General features: G+C 37.5%; 2 protein-coding genes across 2 annotated transcripts; one reads left to right on the forward strand and one right to left on the reverse strand.

The window, feature by feature from the left end:
• Positions 1-10951: 10951 nt before the first annotated feature.
• LOC147558577 (putative protein phosphatase 2C 25) lies at positions 10952-13312 on the reverse strand. Its single transcript, XM_086659032.1, has 2 exons — positions 11789-13312; positions 10952-11026 (listed from the first exon to the last, which is right to left on the reverse strand). Exons 1-2 carry the CDS (start codon positions 13310-13312, stop codon positions 10952-10954), a joined length of 1599 nt encoding a protein of 532 aa, XP_086515158.1.
• A 2284-nt stretch (positions 13313-15596) lies between these two features.
• On the forward strand, positions 15597-16489 carry LOC147558578 (uncharacterized). Its single transcript, XM_086659033.1, has 2 exons — positions 15597-15723; positions 15828-16489. Exons 1-2 carry the CDS (start codon positions 15597-15599, stop codon positions 16487-16489), a joined length of 789 nt encoding a protein of 262 aa, XP_086515159.1.
• The last annotated feature ends 5088 nt before the right edge of the window (positions 16490-21577 follow it).

Consider the following 21577-nt stretch of genomic DNA (forward strand, 5'->3'; position numbering starts at 1 on the left):
AGAACCGAAAAGATACACCCAGGTTGTCACAGGTATAGCTAATCAGAGATAGGAAAAGAGAGGAAATTAAGCAACAAGACTAGGTGTAAGCAAGCCTGTCTGAACCCTGGGGGGGGGGGGGGGGGGGTGGGTGGTGGTGGTGGTGGTTAAAGACGGCCAGGCCTGTTGGGCCATTACAGCAGACCCGAGCCCGTTTTAAGGTTCAACGACCTGGCCAGCCAGTCTCAGTATATCTTATTATAAACTAATACACACCTGAACTCTGATGAACACGTACGTATATATTTTCATGTCAGAATACTAGTAGCTGGTAATTGCTGCACATTTAAGCTTTTACACATTTTAAATCGGGCTGCTACATTTCTACGGTTAACCTATGTATAAACAAGAATTTTGTGTGAAGAGTTACGGGGAAGGAAATCTCTCTTCTCTCTTCCGTTTCTTCCTTCATTTTCGTCAATCCAGCTCATTGGAACAGCTGCTCATTCGGACGTTAGCAGCTATTAATGAACGACTTGTAGGAGCTTGAACGTCGGTTAACAAAAATAAATAAAGAAAAGGAGCGTATAGTTATCCTACTTCAAATACGTTGTCACGTAGACGGGGGCCTTGCATTTATGAAGGTAATGGCAGACGGAATTAAAAGTTAAAAATCCAAAAATTTTATAAGGAAAAAAAGACGGATAGAAATAAAATAATGTAAGTGTTGGGGTCCCTCCTTATAATTAAAGGACTCCTAGTTGGAATATGATTTCCCTTATTCCTTGTTTGGGGAAAAAATAGAAACTTCTATTTTTTCAAGCCTAAAAAGGAATTCCTATTTCTATTGGTAAACCTCCTTATTTATTATTATAAATAGGGAATGAAAGGGAAGAGATGATACACAACAACTTCCAGAACAAAGAGAAGTCAGAGAAAGAGAGATTTCTGAAGTGGTTCTTTCAAGAGAGATTGAAAGAGCAGAATATTGGTTTGAAGAAAAGAAGATTATTAATCTTGTGAAGCAATTTAGTTTGTGGTTATCTTCTTCAACCTTTAGTAATCTAGGATTTGTTCAAATCCTAAGGAGTAAGAGATTTTATTTCTTTGTTTCTTTGTTCAGTTTATCCACCATAGGTTTGGTGAAGAGTTGTCCAAGAGTGTTTCTACACATCTTGAAGAATTGTGTAACCCATTATTTAATTATAGTGGAAGATTTCTGGACTAGGTCCCGTGGTTTTTTACCTTCTAGTTTGGAGGGGTTTTTTGTCACGTTAAATAATCTTGGTGTCTCTACTTTTACTTTCACATCGTTTATCTTCATATTACTGAACAAGTTAATTAGGTTATTTTTCCTAACAAGTGGTACCAGAGCTAAGGTTGGATTTATTGTTCAGAAATATGGAAGTGAATACTAATCGCATGATTAGTTTAGATGGAGAAAACTATTTGATGTGGAAAGCAAAAATGGAAGATTTGTTATACTGCAAAGACCTAGCTGCACCCATTGAAAATCACGGTACAAAACCGATGAAGATAGATGAAGAAGACTGGAAGGTATTAGATCGTAAGGTTGTTGGTTTTATTCGACAATGGGTAGAACCCAGTGTTTTTCATCATGTATCGACGGAGACTTCCGCTTATAGTCTATGGAGGAAATTAGAAGAATTGTATGATCAGAAGACAGCTGCCAAAAAGGCTTACTTGTTCAGAAAGCTAGGAAAATTACAATATAAAGAAGGAACCTCAATTGCTCAACACTTGAATGAGATGAAAAGTCTAGTAAACCAGCTTTCTGCAATGAAGTTAGTTTTGGATGATGAGTTGCAGGCCTTACTTCTTCTAAATTCTTTACCAGATAGTTGGGAGACATTGGTGGTGTCTCTTAGCAATTCTGCTCCTGATGGCATAATGCGTATGAATCACGTAACAGGTAGTTTGTTGAATGAAGAAACAAGAAGGAAATCATCGTCAGACGAGTCTCATTCAGAGGCACTTGTTACAGAAAGACGGGGGAGAAGTAAAAGTAGAAAACCTCATAACCGTGATAAGTCAAGGGGGAGATCAAAACCAAAGAAAGAAGTTAGATGTTTTGGCTGTGGAAAAATGGGTCATTACAAGAGTGATTGCAGGAAACCAAAGAAGGAAAATAAAAAGGATGATGAAAAACAAGATAATGTTGCGGCAGTTGCCTCAGGTGATGACATTATCTTACTCTCAGGTTGTGGAGACACTTGCTTAAGTATGACTGAGTCAGAACCAGAAACAACATGGTTGGTTGACTCAGGTGCTTCGTATCATGCTATTCCATGTAAGGATTTCTTTAACTCTTACAGAACTGGTGACCATGGCAAAGTCAGGATGGGAAACTTAGGTTTCTCAAAAATCGTAGGAATTGGAGAAGTGAAAATTGAGACGAGCACAGGGAGTACATTGATTCTTAAGAATGTGAGGCATATACCAGATCTTCGATATAACCTAATCTCTACCGGAGTATTAGATGATGAAGGGTACCACAGTCACTTTGGTGATGGAAAGTGGAAGCTCACAAAAGGGTCAATGGTGATAGCAAGAGGGAAGAAGTGTTGTACTTTATACAGGACTCAAGTAAAACTGTGTAAAGGAGAATTGAATGCAGTTGAAAAAGATTCTTCCACTGATCTTTGGCATAGAAGACTCGGGCACATGAGCGAGAAAGGACTTCAAATCCTTGCTAAACGACAAGACTTACCGAACGTAAAAGGTATAAATTTAAACACTTGCTCTCATTGTTTAGTAGGAAAGCAACATAGAGTATCCTTTCAAAGGAATGCATCTGAAAGAAAATCCAATGTTTTGGAGCTCGTTTATTCTGACGTTTGTGGGCCTTTAAAGGTCAAAACACTTGGTGGTGCTTTGTATTTCGTTACTTTTATAGATGATGCTTCCAGGAAAGTTTGGGCATATGCCATAAAGACCAAAGATCAGGTACTTGCAGTTTTCAAGAATTTCCACAACATGGTAGAACGGGAGACAGGAAAATCATTGAAGTGCATTCGCACTGACAATGGAGGAGAATACATCGGGTCGTTTGAAGAGTATTGCAAAACCCATGGTATTCGACATGAACAGACAGTTCCCAAAACTCCACAACAAAATGGTGTAGCAGAACGCATGAATCGCACTATTGTGGAGAGGATCAGATGTATGCTCTCAGAAGCTAAGTTGCCTAAAAGTTTCTGGGGGGAAGCAATGCGTACTGCATGTTATCTGATCAATTTATCACCTTCAGCACCATTAGATGGAGATGTAGCTGAGAGAGTGTGGGCTGGGAAAGAAGTCAGTTATGAACACTTAAGGGTGTTTGGTTGCAGGGCTTTTGTGCATATACCTAAAGATCAAAGAGCAAAGCTTGATGATAAAGCCAAGCAATGCATCTTTTTAGGGTATGCAGATGAGAAATTTGGATACAGGTTATGGGATCCAGTCGATAAGAAGATTATTAGAAGTAGAGATGTGGTCTTTCTTGAAAATCAAACTATTGAGGACTTCGGGAAAGTTGAGAAGCATGAGAATCATAGTAATGATCTTATTGATCTAGATCCACATATCTCTTCTAAGGTTATGCATGATAATGCAGGTGAAGAACAAAATCATGAAGATGAAGCTCATGAAGATGTTCCTATGGGTGATGATGTTGAGCAAGGAATGGAAGTTCAACATGAACCACCAGCTGAATTGAGAAGATCGACTAGAGATAGAGCACCATCTACCAAGTATCCTCCACACGAGTATGTGATGGTTACAGATAGTGGAGAACCACAGTGTTATGAAGAAGCCATAGATGATGAACACAAGAAGGAGTGGTTGAAAGCTATGCAAGATGAGATTGAATCATTGCATAAGAACAACACTTTTAAGTTGGTTGAAAAACCTAAGAATAAGAAAATTCTTAAAAATAAGTGGGTTTTCAAAATCAAGACCGAAGAAAGAAATTCACAACCACGGTATAAGGCACGCCTAGTGGTGAAAGGATTTGGGCAGAAGAAGGGTATTGATTTTGATGAGATTTTTTCTCCGGTGGTGAAGATGTCCTCTATACGGTTAGTATTGGGATTGGCTGCAAGTATGAACCTAGAAATTGAACAACTAGATGTCAAGACCGCTTTCCTTCATGGTGACTTGGAGGAAGATGTGTATATGGAACAACCAACAGGGTTTGAAGTTAAAGGTAAGGAACACTTGGTTTGTAAGTTAGAGAAGAGTTTATATGGGCTGAAACAAGCACCAAGACAGTGGTACAAAAAGTTTGAATCATTCATGAAGGATCAAGGGTATCACAGGACGGCTTCAGATCATTGTGTTTTCGTTCATAAATTTCCTGATGGAGATTTGATTATACTTCTACTTTATGTTGATGATATGTTGATTGTTGGTCAGGATGCTAATAAAATTAGCAGGTTAAAGAAGGAACTAAACAAGTATTTCGATATGAAAGACTTGGGTCCAGCAAAACAAATTCTTGGCATGCATATCTCTCGTGATAGGAAAGCTGGAAAACTTTGGCTATCACAAGAAAAATACATTGAGAAGGTTCTAGAAAGGTTCAATATGGACAAGACAAAACCAGTGAGTTGTCCATTAGCCAGTCACTTCAAGTTGACTCGTGATCAGTGTCCATCAACTAGAAGTGAGAAAGAAGAAATGGAGAAAATTCCTTATGCTTCAGCTGTAGGAAGCTTGATGTATGCAATGGTGTGTACAAGACCGGACATTGCATTTGCAGTTGGAGTAGTAAGCAGATTTCTTGCTAATCCAGGCAAAGAGCATTGGTTAGCAGTGAAGTGGATTCTGAAGTATCTTAGAGGTACGTCTAAAGCTCGTATATGTTTTGGTAATGATAAGCCAGTATTAGTCGGTTACACAGATGCAGACATGGCAGGAGATGTAGACTCTAAAAGGTCCACATCAGGCTACTTATTTACACTTTCAGGGGGAGCAGTGTCATGGCAATCTAAATTACAAAAGTGTGTAGCTTTATCTACTACAGAGGCAGAATATATTGCCATTACAGAATGTTGCAAGGAGATGTTATGGATGAAGAGACTGTTAGAAGAACTTGGTATGAAACAAGATAATTATGTTATTCATTGCGACAGTCAGAGTGCCATCCACCTCAGTAAGAATTCTAGTTTCCATTCCAAGTCCAAGCATATAAATGTGAGATACCAGTGGATCCAAGATGTTCTTGAAGAAAAGGTGTTGAAGATCGAGAAAATCCATACTGAAGACAATGGTTCAGATATGATGACAAAACCATTACCCAAAGGCAAACATGAGCTATGTAGCAGTGTTGCAGGTTTGGGGATGGTAGGTCCCTCTTCATAAGTCGGGAGGGGGAGTTTGTTGGGGTCCCTCCTTATAATTAAAGGACTCCTAGTTGGAATAGGATTTCCCTTATTCCTTGTTTGGGGAAAAAATAGAAACTTCTATTTTTTCAAGCCTAAAAAGGAATTCCTATTTCTATTGGTAAACCTCCTTATTTATTATTATAAATAGGGAATGAAAGGGAAGAGATGATACACAACAACTTCCAGAACAAAGAGAAGTCAGAGAAAGAGAGATTTCTGAAGTGGTTCTTTCAAGAGAGATTGAAAGAGCAGAATATTGGTTTGAAGAAAAGAAGATTATTAATCTTGTGAAGCAATTTAGTTTGTGGTTATCTTCTTCAACCTTTAGTAATCTAGGATTTGTTCAAATCCTAAGGAGTAAGAGATTTTATTTCTTTGTTTCTTTGTTCAGTTTATCCACCATAGGTTTGGTGAAGAGTTGTCCAAGAGTGTTTCTACACATCTTGAAGAATTGTGTAACCCATTATTTAATTATAGTGGAAGATTTCTGGACTAGGTCCCGTGGTTTTTTACCTTCTAGTTTGGAGGGGTTTTTTGCCACGTTAAATAATCTTGGTGTCTCTACTTTTACTTTCACATCGTTTATCTTCATATTACTGAACAAGTTAATTAGGTTATTTTTCCTAACAGTAAGCTTTTAGGACAAACAAGTATCTAGTACGTAATTCCACTCACCACTCTTTGCATTAACAGGGCTGTCATATAGATCAAAGTTAGAGACTTTTTCCTTCTTTTAGACCTTAAAGTATGGACAACCAAACTACTAGTGTACTACCATTACTCTTCATTTTCTCTCTCTCTTCTTCTCAGCCTGAGGTTTATCATCAACAACAAGATGAAGAAGGAGAGAGAGAGAGTGCTTTTAACCACATGGCCACGTATGAATTGAAAGATGCCTTCATTAATAAGCTTTAAACCATTAAAATGAGCAACACTTTTTAGCAGATAATGCCACATTTTACTTTTTAATGATGCTTTTTAACTTTCTTTACTTATATTGTTGGAGAGTTACTTTACTTTAAGAGAAAGGTGATGAAGAATGAACAAGATGAGGAGAGAGAAATGAAGATCTTTTGTTATTGTTAAGTTTTGTGTATCTACACAAAGCTAGCCCTCAACATGAAATATTTTTTATTTTTTGAAAGTTTTGATGTTGAAAGCATAAAAAAGAAAAGAAATGGATTAAAGAAAGAAAACCCTCTTAATTTTTTTTTTTTATTTTCTCCTTTATTCTCTTCTTCTAAACAATACGTTTCATACAAATGTGGTAAGTACCATTTGAAGTTTTTCTTGATAAATCAGTCTAACTGTATTGCTTTTTTTCTCCTTTTTTTTCATTCAAACTCTCCTTTTCTAGCAAGAATTTCACAGTGCTTTCTTTGCTTTCAAATTATTAGGTTTCCCTCTTGTTCCTCCTTTGTATCTCTTTTAAGATCAGTGGAGATATACACATTTAGCTTTTTGACTGAGACTATCTAGGAGACACTCAACTTGGAAAGTATAAACCACATGGCCCTCTCTATTCGTTCATCACTAAATTTTAACCATTAAGATTTTCAAACTAAAATAGTTTGAATCCCACGATCACATTCCATTCCGGCGCGTCAAACATGACCTTAGGGTGCAATTTACATCCCCGACCACCATACACCGTAATATGCTACCATTTCGTTGTAGTTATAGCTAAGTGGGTCTAGGATTTTATGTTAAATTTTTCACTCCGGTCTTATCTTCTTTTGAGGTTCTTTTTTCTGTTTTCACAAGTTAATGAACACATAAAATAACATGACAAGCGTGATTATGATCCTAATAAGATTGAAAGTAATCATCAAATGATTATTGTGATAATCATAATCAATCACTATAATTTAGAAGGCAAATGCATGGAAATGAGTTAAATAGGGTTGGAGATATTCCCAACATGATAATGCCCTAGGTAAAGCCATGACATGTCACGAGTCATGGTATGCTAAATGCTTCCTGTCTTGGGCTCCCCATGAAGAAAACATTCCTCTCGTTCTTTGGGTGGTCACAATAACTTTTCTTTTTCTTGTTTCCCTTGGTATTTTGCATATTTTATTTGATTGCTGTTAATTTTTTTTTTCCTAATAGTTTTTTAATTAGTTTCCTAAGTTAACTTTTCTTTTACTGGGACATTAAGAAGGAAAGGCATTTCAAGTGCAAATTTGTCATGGGGAGTTGGGATAATGTTAAATTATGGTGGGTCTTTAGTTCTAAGTAAAAGGTTGATTGAGGAACGAAGGAAAATCTCTCGTTTGTTGTGTATTAATATATAAGAACATATGCTATTACTTATTTAATTTTTATATCACCATCTCGTGGCGGTGGGTGGTGATAGAACTCTCCTTTTCATGCAAAGGCACACGAAAGAAGACGTATCGTTGAACAACTTAGACCATACCAAATACATTCACCAAATCAAATATATTAACTAAGAGAAATATACTCTATTGATATGTCGCCACAACAGCGGAGGGTTGGGAGAGGGACCAAAATGGAGGGATGCACAGAATTGTTGTATTAACTAATGAAAAGCAAAGGGAGATAGGATTATTCTCCTCAAATTTATTTTTTTCCTTAATTTTAATTTTATTTTTAATTTTTGCCTTTTTTATGTATAACTTTTATTCCACTAAACCTGTATTACAGGTTTAAAGTTCACTTTTAATCAAGTACATTTTAAGGCACATGGGCATATTCAAAATGCAAGTTTGGAGAGGAGTTCTCTCATCAAAAAAAAAAAAGGTTTGGAGAGGAGTCTTTTATTTATAAAATTATTTTTAACATAGAGATAATATGTTAAATGGACAGTTCATATCTTTCTTTTTGATTATTTGGTAGAGTTTATAAGTTGGATTCTCACTTCAAACCCACAAATATTCGTACTCTATTTTCTATGTTTCCACTCATTTCTTATTTTATTTATGGAAACTCTCGAACCTTAACATTTATCAATATTGTTTTCGCTTTTGACATCCACGTCTATGCCGCACAATTACGGGGTCTATATATTATGAAAGAAGGCCCCATGAGCTCACCTAGGAAGTCCTGACACTTGGAAAATTTTGCTAAGTCAAATATTGGTAAGGTTTCAGTGGAGAAGTCAACCGATTGACTTAGGCAAGACGTGCTGGAACCCCAAATATACATGAGCGAGAGTTCAATAGAACCAACATAATGAGAGACCTAAAAGAGCTCTGCCACCTGAGTCCTGGAACGGGAAGTCGACACGAGTCTCTAAGGTACCTGAGTTCTGTTATGACTTGAAGGTCAGCGGAAGGGTGGATTTGAGTCAGCTCTGCACACTGAGCCTTGAAACATAAGGTCCGAAAAAGTGAGCTCGGTATCTTGAGCTCTGCTCTGTCTAAGAAAAATGTTGATTATGCGCAAGATCAGATAGTGTCGAATATCCGCTTGACATACAAAAAATATACGAAAATACGACCATGATTAGAAGGATTCCATTAACGGCTCTGTCATATAGTCTTCATTAAGTAGGTCACTTTCACCTTCCATGCAAACCTATATAAACAACACAGGTTTGCCTTGAAAAGAGATTTAATCCTTAACCTTTGATTCTCATTGAATCCTAACCTGCAACACGAAACTGCTTGAGCGTCGGAGCGTTAGTGCAAGTACCCCCCTCCCCTCATCAAGTCATCAACTAGAAGGAGAAAGGTAACTAAGACGATTTACTGGAAGATATCCGAGAAACCACTTTCCAACATCATCACCTTGACACTAGAGGAAGAAATTGTCACTTCAACAACCCCAAACATTTGTTATCACGAATCTATAAATCTTCAGAATATTCAAGCACTTTAATCCACCGTCGCTATGTTCGCAGATGGAGATCTAGTACAAGATGTAGCTCGTCTGAGAGACGAGAGATTCTGGTGCCATGGCTATGATGCAACTAACCCTCTTGAAGATGAAGAGAGGATTCGATCAGATGAGGAGGAAGGAGAAAACGTGGTAAGAAAGAACTATCTCAATCACTTGTAAGAAACCTGATTACCACACTCACTACCCCAGTTACTCCCTTCATCACTAATGATCGAGAGGTTATAGAAAAACTTTGACAGAAGGAGGAGAAAACGAGAAAGAAGAAAAGACAAGAAGATAACCGAAAAGAGATAGAGAGACTCCAGAAGGAAGACCAATGAGCAACATCTGTTACAGAGAAGAAGTGCCACAGAGCTCCGTCGCCGCCGCTATGGAAGCAGAGTTAAAAAAGGAAGAAAGGCCAACCTTTAACTGGTTGATGGTTCAACTACTAACAGAGATGAAGAGGAAGATGACAGAGAAAAAACTCCTCAATTGGGTAAGTTGACACTACCACCCTTTATCACAAAAATATTGAGTGCAGACAGGCCCAAGATTTCAAATGCCCTGTCATGGAGACATACGATGGGTTTACTGATTTGAAAATGTTCCTGAACGACTATGTTACAATCATGAGCTTGGCAACCATCGACAAGCCTACCGTGTGTCGAGTTTTTCCCATGGTTCTAAAGGGGGCAGCAAAATCTCGGTACCCTTGATTAAAATTAGGATCAATAAAATCTTTAAAAGAGTTGTCCACGACTTCCTGTACAACTTGTTACAACAGCAAGATGCCAGAGAGGAGCTCAGAGGATTTGTTTATCTTAATTGAGGGTAAGGGGATACCTTGAAAAATTATTGCTCTCGGTGGTGATAGATGAAAACATGGTAAACTTACCCCTAGCCTACAAAGTTATACTGGCGCAAAACTTCCTCCAAGCCTCACGAGACACTATTTTGATACCTCACTGGAAGTTGAAGTACCCTTTTCCGGTACGAACTTGGTGGGAACGTTCAAAGGAGACCAGTAAACAATAAAAAAGTGATACATGATCTCACCCAAAGAATTCCCTTTGATGACAATAATAGAGTTCTGCTTAAGAGCGATGCCTTCCGAAATAAGCTTGACGAAAGTTAAGCGGAACTTGGTCACGAGAGAAACACAGAAAGAAACTGAGGCAAACCTCGTCAAAAGGAACGAAAATACTCCATAATCCATCCACCTCCCCGAAGAGGACAATGACGGTCGATCATAGAAGAAATTTGAATTTCATTAAACGATACAACCCCTAAAAGGGTGAATTATATTTTTCTTTAGCCTTGAAGGAATAAATGATGCATTTTCTGAAAAGTATTGTGCAAAAGACATGCTTCGCCACACATAGAGTAAGCCTTGCTCTAACAGACCCAGATAAAAAGTTTTGCTCCACATCCCCGGGATTAAAAGCCCTGTTTTGTTAGGCACGAATTAAGCCCTGTTGTGGCAGGCCCCAAGTTAAAACCTCTGCTTCGCCCAATATAGACTAAGACTTGCTCCACCAGGTCCAGATTAATAGACCTGCTACGACATGCCCCACATTAAAAGCCTTACTCCGACGACCCCATATTAAAAATGTTACTTCGCTAGGCACAAATCAAGACCTGCTCTGCCACACATTGGAAAACCTTGCTTCGCAAGCAGGAAAATGCCATTATTATAACTACCAATGATTGAAAGCCTTAAACGATAGGTGATATTAGGAATCGTCTTTTTCTTCCTTTATTTGGAAGAGGTGTGTAAAAAGCAGATCAGACTCTGCCTTTAACTCCAACTAGAATATCATTGTGTAAGTGTAAATGATCACCATGACATTGGAGTTTAGTGAACAAGAAAAACTGATGTAGAACGCAGCGGAAATAAAGAAGACGATAAAATAAACGAAGAACGATTAAAAGAAAGATTAAAATAACTCTAAAACTGATAAACTTTATTAAACTCAAGGGGATTTTCTCTTCAACATGAGAATAATGGACAAACTAGATATCCTTTTGTAGGATTCTGGACTTTCCTAGATAGACTTGAATTAGACTTTCCTAAATAATTAAAATACTGCAACTTCCTAAATAACTAGACTCAAATCTGGACCTTTCCAATTATTGGAAATACTAAAATAACATACTTTCCTAAACCTAAATTCTCTAATAATCATACTAAAATTGGGACTTCCTAAAACTACTCTCTATGGCCGGATGGCCCATGGCCCGGTTTGGTCATGGAAAAAGCCTCCACGCCGAGTGCCCCTGCATCAGCTTCCCCTTCTCCCACGAGGTTCGTCCCGAACCGTTTCGACGAAGAAAACAATGTGAGTCGCCCGTAGACGCTGAATTCCGCCATGGCGATTCGTAATTCCCACTTCGAACGAATTTTACATTGAATGTGAAGCACAACAACATGTGAGTTATCATAAACTTCAGTACGGAACTCATGGTTCCATGACTTTCGCAAAGTTAATTGTACTGAATAAACAAAGTCTAGTAGATTGCTACATCGCCCGTCGTCTTGAAGTTTGATGAAAAAAAATCATAAACACTACATTCATGTCGATGGGAAATTCAACCTGGAGTTTCTGTAACCAAGGCATCACTGTATCAAACATTGCTCTAAATATCTTCTCATGCAATATTGGAACTAGAATAACAACAACTTCGTCAGGAGTAATACTCGGACGGAAATATTTTCCTTTGAAGAAGTCTTGCAATAACTGTTGAACTGTAGGGATTCCACTAGATCCAGCCAGAAGAACCACATCAGGGACGCTAATCATATTCATCTTAGCATCTCTCATAGACTTCTCAACGGACTCCCTATACTCCCGAAAGAACTTCATATTTAATTGCTCGAACCCAGCATGGGTAATGGTGGTATAAACTCTATTAGAGGCAAACAGAACTTTTTTCGCTTTCTTTAATGGAGAACTAGTGTTTTGAGACTTGAAGTAATTTTCATCTTCTTTAGAAACATAACATGCCGATTCTAGCTTATTTGGTGTAAGATAGACGCGCCTTGCTATATCAGTTGCTTCTTGATGGTCCACCTTTTCCCATAAGCCATCAGAGACTAAGACAAAAATTTCTATCTCTCGAGGCAAACTCAAGACTTTCGCATCAGGTTCAGCAAGTACCCAATCCTTCAGATGGCTATCGCCAATGCTTCTAAAAACAGAGAGTACCCCGCGAACTCTCCAAGCACCATGGTCGATCACAACATATCCACCCTTACTTTCGCTTCGTTTTCTCTCATCCTCACGTCGAGCTGTGTGGTCTGTTGTGATGGCTTCGGCTACACCAAGTGTACAAAGAACCGCCCTGCAATCACACAAGTTCGAGATGATAATGTATTTCTCGTCAATGAAGCAAGTGACACAACAAGACCCACTGCTGAAACCTTGTTTCAAAAATTCTTGGTCAGTGTTTAGATATCCTGCTTTAATGGCATCCTCTTTATTCAAATTTTCTTGAGAACTTTCCAACATTGGTAGTATATTCTTACGCAAATTCTCAGCAGCAAAATCCGCTCCTTGTAGACAACCATGTCCATCATAAACACCAAAGAAACCTTTCGTTGGATCTCCATTTAACAGAGGAAGAATCTTGTGGGTATCTTCCATAACCTTTATCTTTCCTTTTATACAGAAAACCCTAACTCCTGTTTCAGAATACTCTAGGGTGCTAGTATCTTCATCCATACTATGGTTGATCTTGCCCAATAGAATTTCTTGTAAACCAGAAGGAATCTGAATCATGAGTGGTCTTTTTATTTTCAAAGAAAGACTTCCAGTAAGTTTAGAAGAAGAAAGCATACTAGGATTAGTGATGTTCTTGATCTCCTTGCAAAATAACAATTTTTTGTTATTAGGGTGTAATGGTAGCTGAGAAACAAGGGCATTGTGTAATAAGGGATTGGTATATTGATCTTCATTAATTTTTTTATCGATATATTCAACAGTAGCAGTATCTTCTCCTTGAAGAACAACAGTCCTAGTACCAACAGTGATGACATCGTGATCATCTTTCATGGCCTCTTTTCTAGCGAACTCAACTGGTTGAGCAGCAGGCATATCCTTTTGTTCTCTTTTTTTCAACTCCTCATATATAGAAACCTCAAGGGGCTTAAGATAAGAGTGGTTATTGGACTTCTTACTAGTATCCTCGAGTTCAACGCGTGGAACTTCGTCAGGTAGATAATCATCATCGTATTCTTCAACTTCTTTGTGTTCTTCTCTTTCTTCTTCCTTATTGAAAGATAAAATAGACGATGAATATGGTTGACATATTATTATTTTGATGTCGTTCACCACATGTTGAACCTTAATTAAATCGGGTATTAGCGATGGAACTGTTTCGAAAAAAAGACGGTTGTGGTTGTTGTGGTGGTGAATAGGAAAGAGAAGATGATTGTGTTGGTATTGGCGGTGAATACGGTTGTATAAGAGGTGGTGAATACGGTGCCGGTGTAAAATAAGAGTACGAAGGTTGCGGTGGTGGTGGTGATTGTGGTGAATAATAAGTGTATGAAGGTAGAGGTGGTGAAAACGGTTGTGAATAATAAGAGTACGGAGGTGGTGTATAAGAAGAATATGGATGTGAAGCTGTATAAGACAATGGTGGGGGTGGTGACGGTGATGATGAATACGGTTGTGGAGGGGTTTCTCGTTCGATTTCTCCCGGATTCTAATGATAATTGTACGAGTCGTTATTCGCATATAAACATGATGAACATGAGCATTGATTCCTTATCTCTTGATGAGTATAATTTGATTGAATATAATCATCTTGACGAATATAATACGATTGATACTGATGTAACTGGTTTGGAAAAAAATTTCCAGAATCATTAGCCAAAAACTTTGGTGGCTCTGAATACCACATGATGTAGAACGCAGCGGAAATAAAGAAGACGATAAAATAAACGAAGAACGATTAAAAGAAAGATTAAAATAACTCTAAAACTGATAAACTTTATTAAACTCAAGGGGATTTTCTCTTCAACATGAGAATAATGGACAAACTAGATATCCTTTTGTAGGATTCTGGACTTTCCTAGATAGACTTGAATTAGACTTTCCTAAATAATTAAAATACTGCAACTTCCTAAATAACTAGACTCAAATCTGGACCTTTCCAATTATTGGAAATACTAAAATAACATACTTTCCTAAACCTAAATTCTCTAATAATCATACTAAAATTGGGACTTCCTAAAACTACTCTCCATGGCCGGATGGCCCATGGCCCGGTTTGGTCATGGAAAAAGCCTCCACGCCGGGTGCCCCTGCATCAAAAACCTGATAGTAAGACAAAAGTGAGAAAAATAAATCATGCAAGGGTAAACATCGCCCTACTTCGAAAAAACCTCATAAAATCGTAAAGACTGACCCTCTGCCTTAAAAACCCACTCGCCGAGATCGGGGATGATTAATTCAAATTGCACCAAGATGTCGAGCCTAGCTCGCAAAACAAAGAGATTCGCCTGCGTAAAAGAACTAGGAAATAGACCACGGTGGTGACGTCCACGATAGTGATAGCAGGGCTAGAAGAGCCCTCAAAGATAAATGAACTGGTTGTAGACGATGAGTAATGAGAGGACAACGACGATTTAGAAAAAGGAACCCTCTTGAGGCGAGATAATTTGAGGGGAACAATCTAATGGTCGTTGTTGGTCACGTCTTACTGAGGAAGGGAGAGTCGGCAAATAGGTCGCTGCTGGAATCTTCTCCTACATTTGGAAGTATAATGAGATTGACGAAGAGTTGCCAACAATGGCATTCTTATCCAAGAAAAAGAAGAATCCTACAGTTTCCAGACATAAACCGATGAAGGAATGATCTTTGGAAACCAAGGAAGAAGTCTAAGATCCAAAAACTCGAAAAGAAGAAAGCACAAGTCCTGTCTTCAAAAGTACCAACATGAAGAAAATTGTTGTTGTCAAGAAAGAAGCTGTTTGAAATCAAACCAAATTGAATGGGTATCAATTACTATTGGTTGAAGATAATGGTTGGAAGATGAATCAAAAGAAGTTTCATATATTATTATTTAGGCACTAAATTATAATATTTAAGTAATTGTATTATGGTAGTAGTAGTTACTTATGTTATGGTATTTAGAAAGTCAAAAGTCTTTTGCATTTAGTTAGAAGTAATTAAGAATGATCTTGGGCATCTATAAATACTTAAGTTGTAATGTGTTTCAAGTAAGAAATGAGAAAGAAAGTTTCAATTAGTAAAGAGTTTTAGCCATTTTCTTCTTCACTTGTGTAATTTTATTTCCAACAAAGTGGTACCTGAGCGAGGTTAAAAAAAAGAAATTGAGAAAAAAAAATTGTGAGCAAAAATTGCGTGAGAGATGGCAAGTAGTAGTAACAACATGGTTACACTAATTCCTCGTTGCAATGAAGAGGATTATGATTATTGGAACAACAATTTAAAAGTGTTGCTTAAATCGATGGATTTATGGAGTTTTGTTGAGGAAGGTTTCACCATTCTAGATAATGAAGCGGCTCTGACGATAGTCCAAAAAAATGTATTAAATGAGAACAGAAAAAAGATAACAAAACATTGTTCTATATTCATCAAGCAATTGAGAAGTCGATGTATGAAAGAATTGCTAAAGCTGAAACTTCAAAGCAAGCATGGGAGATTATTCAAATTGCATACAAAGGTGAGGAAAAGGTAAAAAAGGTGCATCTCCAAACATTGAGATCGGAATTTGAAAAATTGGAAATGAAGGAAAATGAAAATGTTTCTGATTATTTTACAAGAGTAAATTATGTCGTTAATCAAATGGCATATAATGGAGAAATTTTGGAAAATGAAAGAAATGTTGAAACAATTCTTTGTAGTTTACCACAAAAATTTGATTTTGTTGTGGTGGCTATTAAAGAATCAAGAGACATCTCTTCACTTTCTTTAGGTGATTTGCAAGGAACTCTAAAAGCACATGAGTTTAGAATTAACCAAAGGAATCCTACTCTTCCCAATCAAGCTCTTAAATCTCAAATTACAAATATGGGAGACGGTAGTTCTTACTGTGGTCGTGGTAAAATTTTTCGAGGAAGAGGTTTTCGTGGTAAAGGAAGAGGTAATTTTTACTCAAACAACATTGATGCTAAAGAAGTTTATGAATATCAATATTATAATAGAGGTAGAGGTTGTGTTTATCAAAGAGGAAGAGGTAGAGGGTATTTTGAATGTTATAACTGTCATAAACCTGGTCATACTGCTAAAGAATGTCGGTAAAAACAACAAGATAACTATGATGAATCTGATGTTATGCATGAAAATAATGATGATGCAAATGAAAAAGATCCTCCAGAAAATTTGTTACTTGCATGTTATCATGATACTGACGTAACTGATCATGTTTGGTATTTAGACAGTGGAGCTAGCAAGCATATGACAGGTAATCGAAATTTATTCTCAAAATTAATTGAGTCAGACAGTGACAGGTGACAATTGGAGATACTAGAACCTATAAAATAAGAGGTATTGGTGAAATTTCTTTCCATACAAAATTTAGCAATATTGAAAAAGGTCGGACTTTTATTATATTCCTGGCTTGGAAAACAATTTGATTAGTATTGGTCATTTGTTAAGGAAAATATATGATATCCATTTTCATGACAATAATTGTTTCTTATGAAGAAAAGATAAACTTGTTGCAAAAATTGGAGCAACACCAAATAATATGTTTCCTCTTGAACTCCAAATTGGTAACAAGTCTTATTTTTCAGCTGTTCATAACAATGGAATTTATAAGTTGTGGCATGATAGGTTCGGACACCTGAACTATGGAAGCTTGAAATTGCTAAAAGTGAAGCATATCGTTGATGGGTTACCTTCGATTTATGAAACAAAATAAGTGTGTGAGAAATCAAAAGAGGTTTCATATATTATTATGCACTAAATTATAATATTTAAGTAATAGTATTATGGTAGTAGTAGTTACTTATGTTATGGTATTTAGAAACTCAAGATTCTTTTGCATTTCGTTAGAAGTAATTAAGAATTATCTTGGGCATCTATAAATACCCAAGTTGTAATGTGTTTCAAGTAAGAAATGAGAAAGAAAATTTCAAATATTAAAGAGTTTTAGCCATCTCCTTCTTCTCTTGTCTAATTTTATTTTCAACAGAAGCAAATGTCCTTGTTTATAGAGGTTCGGAAGCCGTACATGCTTTAGTTAAGGAACAAAAAGAATACTTTAAAACACACAACGACGTTAAAGAAACATAGATCCCTAGGCAGCTTCTTTGAAACTGATCACATTGAAATTCGTAGTTCGATGACATTCAAAATGAAGATAATGGAGGGGAAAAGTCTAGGATCCGCTCTGCCATAAGAAGGCAAAAATAGCATTGACAAAATAACAAAAGTATGGGCAATAGCTTAGGTGTCAAGTCTCTTTTCTTTTGAAGTGTCCATCTCTCAAGAGGACAACACAAGCTCAGGAAACATCTCTTGTGGTGAGGTGTCCACGCCATGTTTATCCTCCAACACTATAAAACTAGATGAAGAACTTCAACTCAAGATCATCCCATTCTCATCCCGTCCAATTCCATCTTCATATACAAACCAAGAGAAGAGAAAGTGTGTTAGTATTAGAAATAGAGTATAATTTCTTCTAAATACTTGTCTTTCCTTTTGTAAAAAGAGAGTTGATAAAATATCTCCTAGAATAAGAGAGAGTTGATAAAATATCTCCTAGAATAAAAGAGAGGTTGTTCATAATTATTATTTCCTTATTTAGAGAGAAGAAGAGTAATTAATTCATCTCTCAATGTAAATCTAGCTACAAAGTTGCTCATATTCGTGTTGTTTGATATTCGGCGTTAGTTGCAATTGAGTGTCTAAGATTCACAACCTTTCTAATAGTGGTATCAGAGTACAGGTTCTTGTCGGGTTGATTAGTGGAAGAAGACACCAAAATAATGGCGGTAAAGTACGATATAGAAAAGTTCAATGGGAATAATTTCTCTTTGTGGAAAATGAAGATGAAGGCAATTTGGAGAAAAGATAATTGTCTGGCGGCAATTGAAGATAGGCGGGCTGATATGCTTGATGACGATAACTGGAATGAGATAGATGGCAATGCTATTTCAAATCTACACCTAGCACTACCGATGGAGTATTATCAAGTGTAGCTGAGAAGACGTTAGCAAAAGAAATATGGGATACTTTAACAAAGTTGTACGAGACTAAATCACTACACAACAAAATCTTCTTGAAGAGGAGACTCTACACTCTTAGAATGATGGAGTCGACAATGGTAACAAACCACATCAACACCCTCAATACTCAATTCTCTCAACTTACATCAATGGGGCATAACATGGACACGGTTGAACGTGGGGAAATTCTACTTCAAAGTCTACCGGATTCATATGATTAACTCATCATCAACATTACCACCAATATAGAAGTTCTTTCTTTTGATGATATTGTTGTTGCGGTTCTTGAAGAAGAAATTAGACGCAAGAACAAAGAAGATAGACAAGAAAGCTCACAACATGTTGAAGCTTTGACGATGGTGAGAGGACGATCAATGGAACGTGGCTCAAGTGGGAGTCAGAAGCAAAGTACATCAAAATCAAGGAGTAAGAAGAATGTGAAGTGTCACTATTATGGAAAGAAAGGGAATTACAAAAGGGAGTGTTGGATTCTCAAGTAGAAAGAAGGAAAAAGTCCTGAGTTGTCAAACGCTCAGGGTTGTGTAGCAGGTACTTCGGATGAAGGCGAAATTTTATATAGCGAGGCAACAACAGTTCATGAAGGCAGAAGAAATTTTGCTGAAGTTTGACTAATGGATTCAGGAGCCACATGACACATGACCCCTCAGAGACAATGGTTCCATCAATACGAACCCACCTCTGGAGGATCTGTGTACATGGGAGATGATGATGTTGTGGAGATTGCTGGTATTGGGAGCATCAAACTGAAGATGTATGAGGTACGGCACGTTAAAGGTCTGAAGAAAAATCTATTGTCTTTAGGATAATTAGATAGTCTCGGGTGTAAAACCCATATTGAAGATTGAAAAATGAAGGTGGTCAAAGGTGCGCTTGTGATCATGAAAGCGGAAAAGATAGCTGCTAATATGTACATGCTTCAAGGAGAAACACAACAAGAAGGAGAAGTTTCAGTTGCATCAACAAGTTCGATAGAAGAGTCAAAAAATCTTTGGCACCAAAAACTCGATCACATATCGGAACAAGGTATGAAGATTCTCGTCGAACAAAACCTTATTCCAGGGCTCAAAAAGGTTTCCTTACCATTTTGTGAGTATTGTGTTACTAGTAAGCAGCACAGATTGAAGTTCAGTAGTTCAAATGCTAGAAGCAAGACTACCTTAGAACTTGTTCACTCTGATGTATGGCAATCATCGGTTATATTTCTAGGAGGTGCAAGATACTTTGTATCTTTTACTGATGATTACTCCAGGAGATGTTGGGTGTTTCCATTAAAGAGGAAGGCCGATGTATTTCCAGTTTTCAAAAATTTTCAAAGCGCAAATAGAGCTCGAATCTGAGAAGAAGATCAAATGTCTAAGGTCAGACAATGGAGGAGAATATACTAGTATTGAGTTTGATACCTTTTGTCAAGGAGAAGACATCAAAAGGCAGTTCACAGTGGCGTACTCTCCACAACAAAATGGAGTTGCAGAGCGGATGAACAGAACCTTGTTGGAAAGAACAAGAGCAATGTTGAGAGCTGCAGGAATGGCCAAATCTTTTTGGGCGGAAGCAGTCAAGACCGTGTGCTATGTGATCAATCGGTCTCCATCAATCGCAATCGATCTAAAGACGCCAATGCAAATGTGGATAGGTAAACCAACTGATTATTCTCGCTTACATATGTTTGGAAGTCCAGCGTACGTGATGTACAACACCCAAGAAACAACAAAGCTAGATTCAAAATCCAGAAGATGTATTTTCTTAGGGTATGCTGATGGAGTGAAGGGGTACCACCTGTGGGATCCCACTGCCCACAAGGTAATAATCAGCAGGGATGTGATATTTACGAAAGACAAAGTACTTGCAAATGATAGCACTTCAAAGAAGAAACCAGAGACTAGTACAGTTCATGTTAGAAATGAACAAGAAGATCAAAGTTCTTTTGAAACTAGAGCACGAAGAACAAGAAGAAGCTGAGACTAAAACTCCACTAATTCGACAGTCAACTCGGGAGCGGAGAGAACCAACTTGACACTCAGATTATTTTATGAAAGGAAATATTGCATACTGTCTGCTAACGGAAGATGGAAAACCTTCAACTTATCATGAGGCTATAAAAGGTCAAGAAGCTTCTCTATGGATGGCGGCAATGCAAGAAGAAATAGAAGCTCTCCATAAAAATACCTGGGATCTTGTTCATCTACCACATGGAAGAAAAGCTATCGGAAACAAATGGGTCTTCAAGATCAAACGAGATAGCAATGACCAAGTGGGGCGGTATCGTGCTAGATTAGTAGTGAAAGGGTTCGCTCAGAAAGAAGGTATCGACTTCAACGAGATATTCTCACCTGTTGTACGACTTACAACAGTTCGAGTAGTCTTGGCGATGTGTGCTACATATGACTTATACTTGGAGCAGTTAGATGTGAAAACTACATTTCTTCATGGAGAACTTGAAGAATAAATCTATATGCTCCAACCAGAAGGTTTTGAAAAAAAAGAGAACTTGATTTGTAGGTTGAACAAATCTCTATACGGTCTCAAACAGGCACCAAGATGTTGGTATAAGAGATTTGATTCCTTCATTAAGAGCCTAGGATACAACAGACTTAATGCAGATCCTTGTACTTACAACAAGAGATTTGGTCATAGTGTTTCATAATTTTGCTGTTGTATGTAGATGACATGTTGGTTGCAGGCGCCAACAAAGATCGTATTGAAAATTTGAAGGCTCAAAGGCTAGGGAGTTTGAAATGAAGGACTTGGGACCAGCAAACAAGATTCTAGGGATGCAAATTCATTGGGACAGAAGTAATAGGAAGATTTGGCTTTCACACCAAAACTACTTGAAGAAAATCTTGCGATGCTTCAATATGCAAGATAGTAAGTCAATCTCTACCCCTCTTCCTATTAATTTCAAGTTATCTTCCAGTATGAGCCCTAGCAGTGAAGCAGAGAAGATTGAGATGTCTCGAGTACCATATGCATCAGCAGTGGGTAGCCTAATGTTTGTTATGGTATGCACAAGACCAGACATTACACAAGCAATGGGAGCGGTTAGTCGGTACATGGCAAATCCTGGTAGAGAGCATTGGAATACGGTAAAGAGGATCCTGAGAGATCTCAAGCGTACTTCAAATGCTGCATTATGTTA

Source organism: Eschscholzia californica, unplaced genomic scaffold (genome assembly GCF_041429995.1).
Source record: "Eschscholzia californica isolate CP2 unplaced genomic scaffold, dmEscCali1.0.p SCAF_2, whole genome shotgun sequence".
Lineage (NCBI taxonomy): Eukaryota > Viridiplantae > Streptophyta > Magnoliopsida > Ranunculales > Papaveraceae > Eschscholzia > Eschscholzia californica.

What these genes read in the sequence shown, in the direction of transcription:
- LOC147558577 (XM_086659032.1), bottom strand. Translation starts at nt 13,312, where the DNA reads ATGCCTGCTGCTCAACCAGTTGAGTTCGCTAGAAAAGAGGCCATGAAA. An exon ending in AATTTCCCATCGACATGAAT is followed by an intron (nt 11,027 to 11,788) that starts GTAGTGTTTATG and finishes ATGATATTCTAG; the next exon opens with TTGGAGTTAAAGGCAGAGTC.
- LOC147558578 (XM_086659033.1), top strand. Translation starts at nt 15,597, where the DNA reads ATGGCAAGTAGTAGTAACAACATGGTTACACTAATTCCTCGTTGCAAT. An exon ending in ATGGAGTTTTGTTGAGGAAG is followed by an intron (nt 15,724 to 15,827) that starts GTTTCACCATTC and finishes ATATTCATCAAG; the next exon opens with CAATTGAGAAGTCGATGTAT.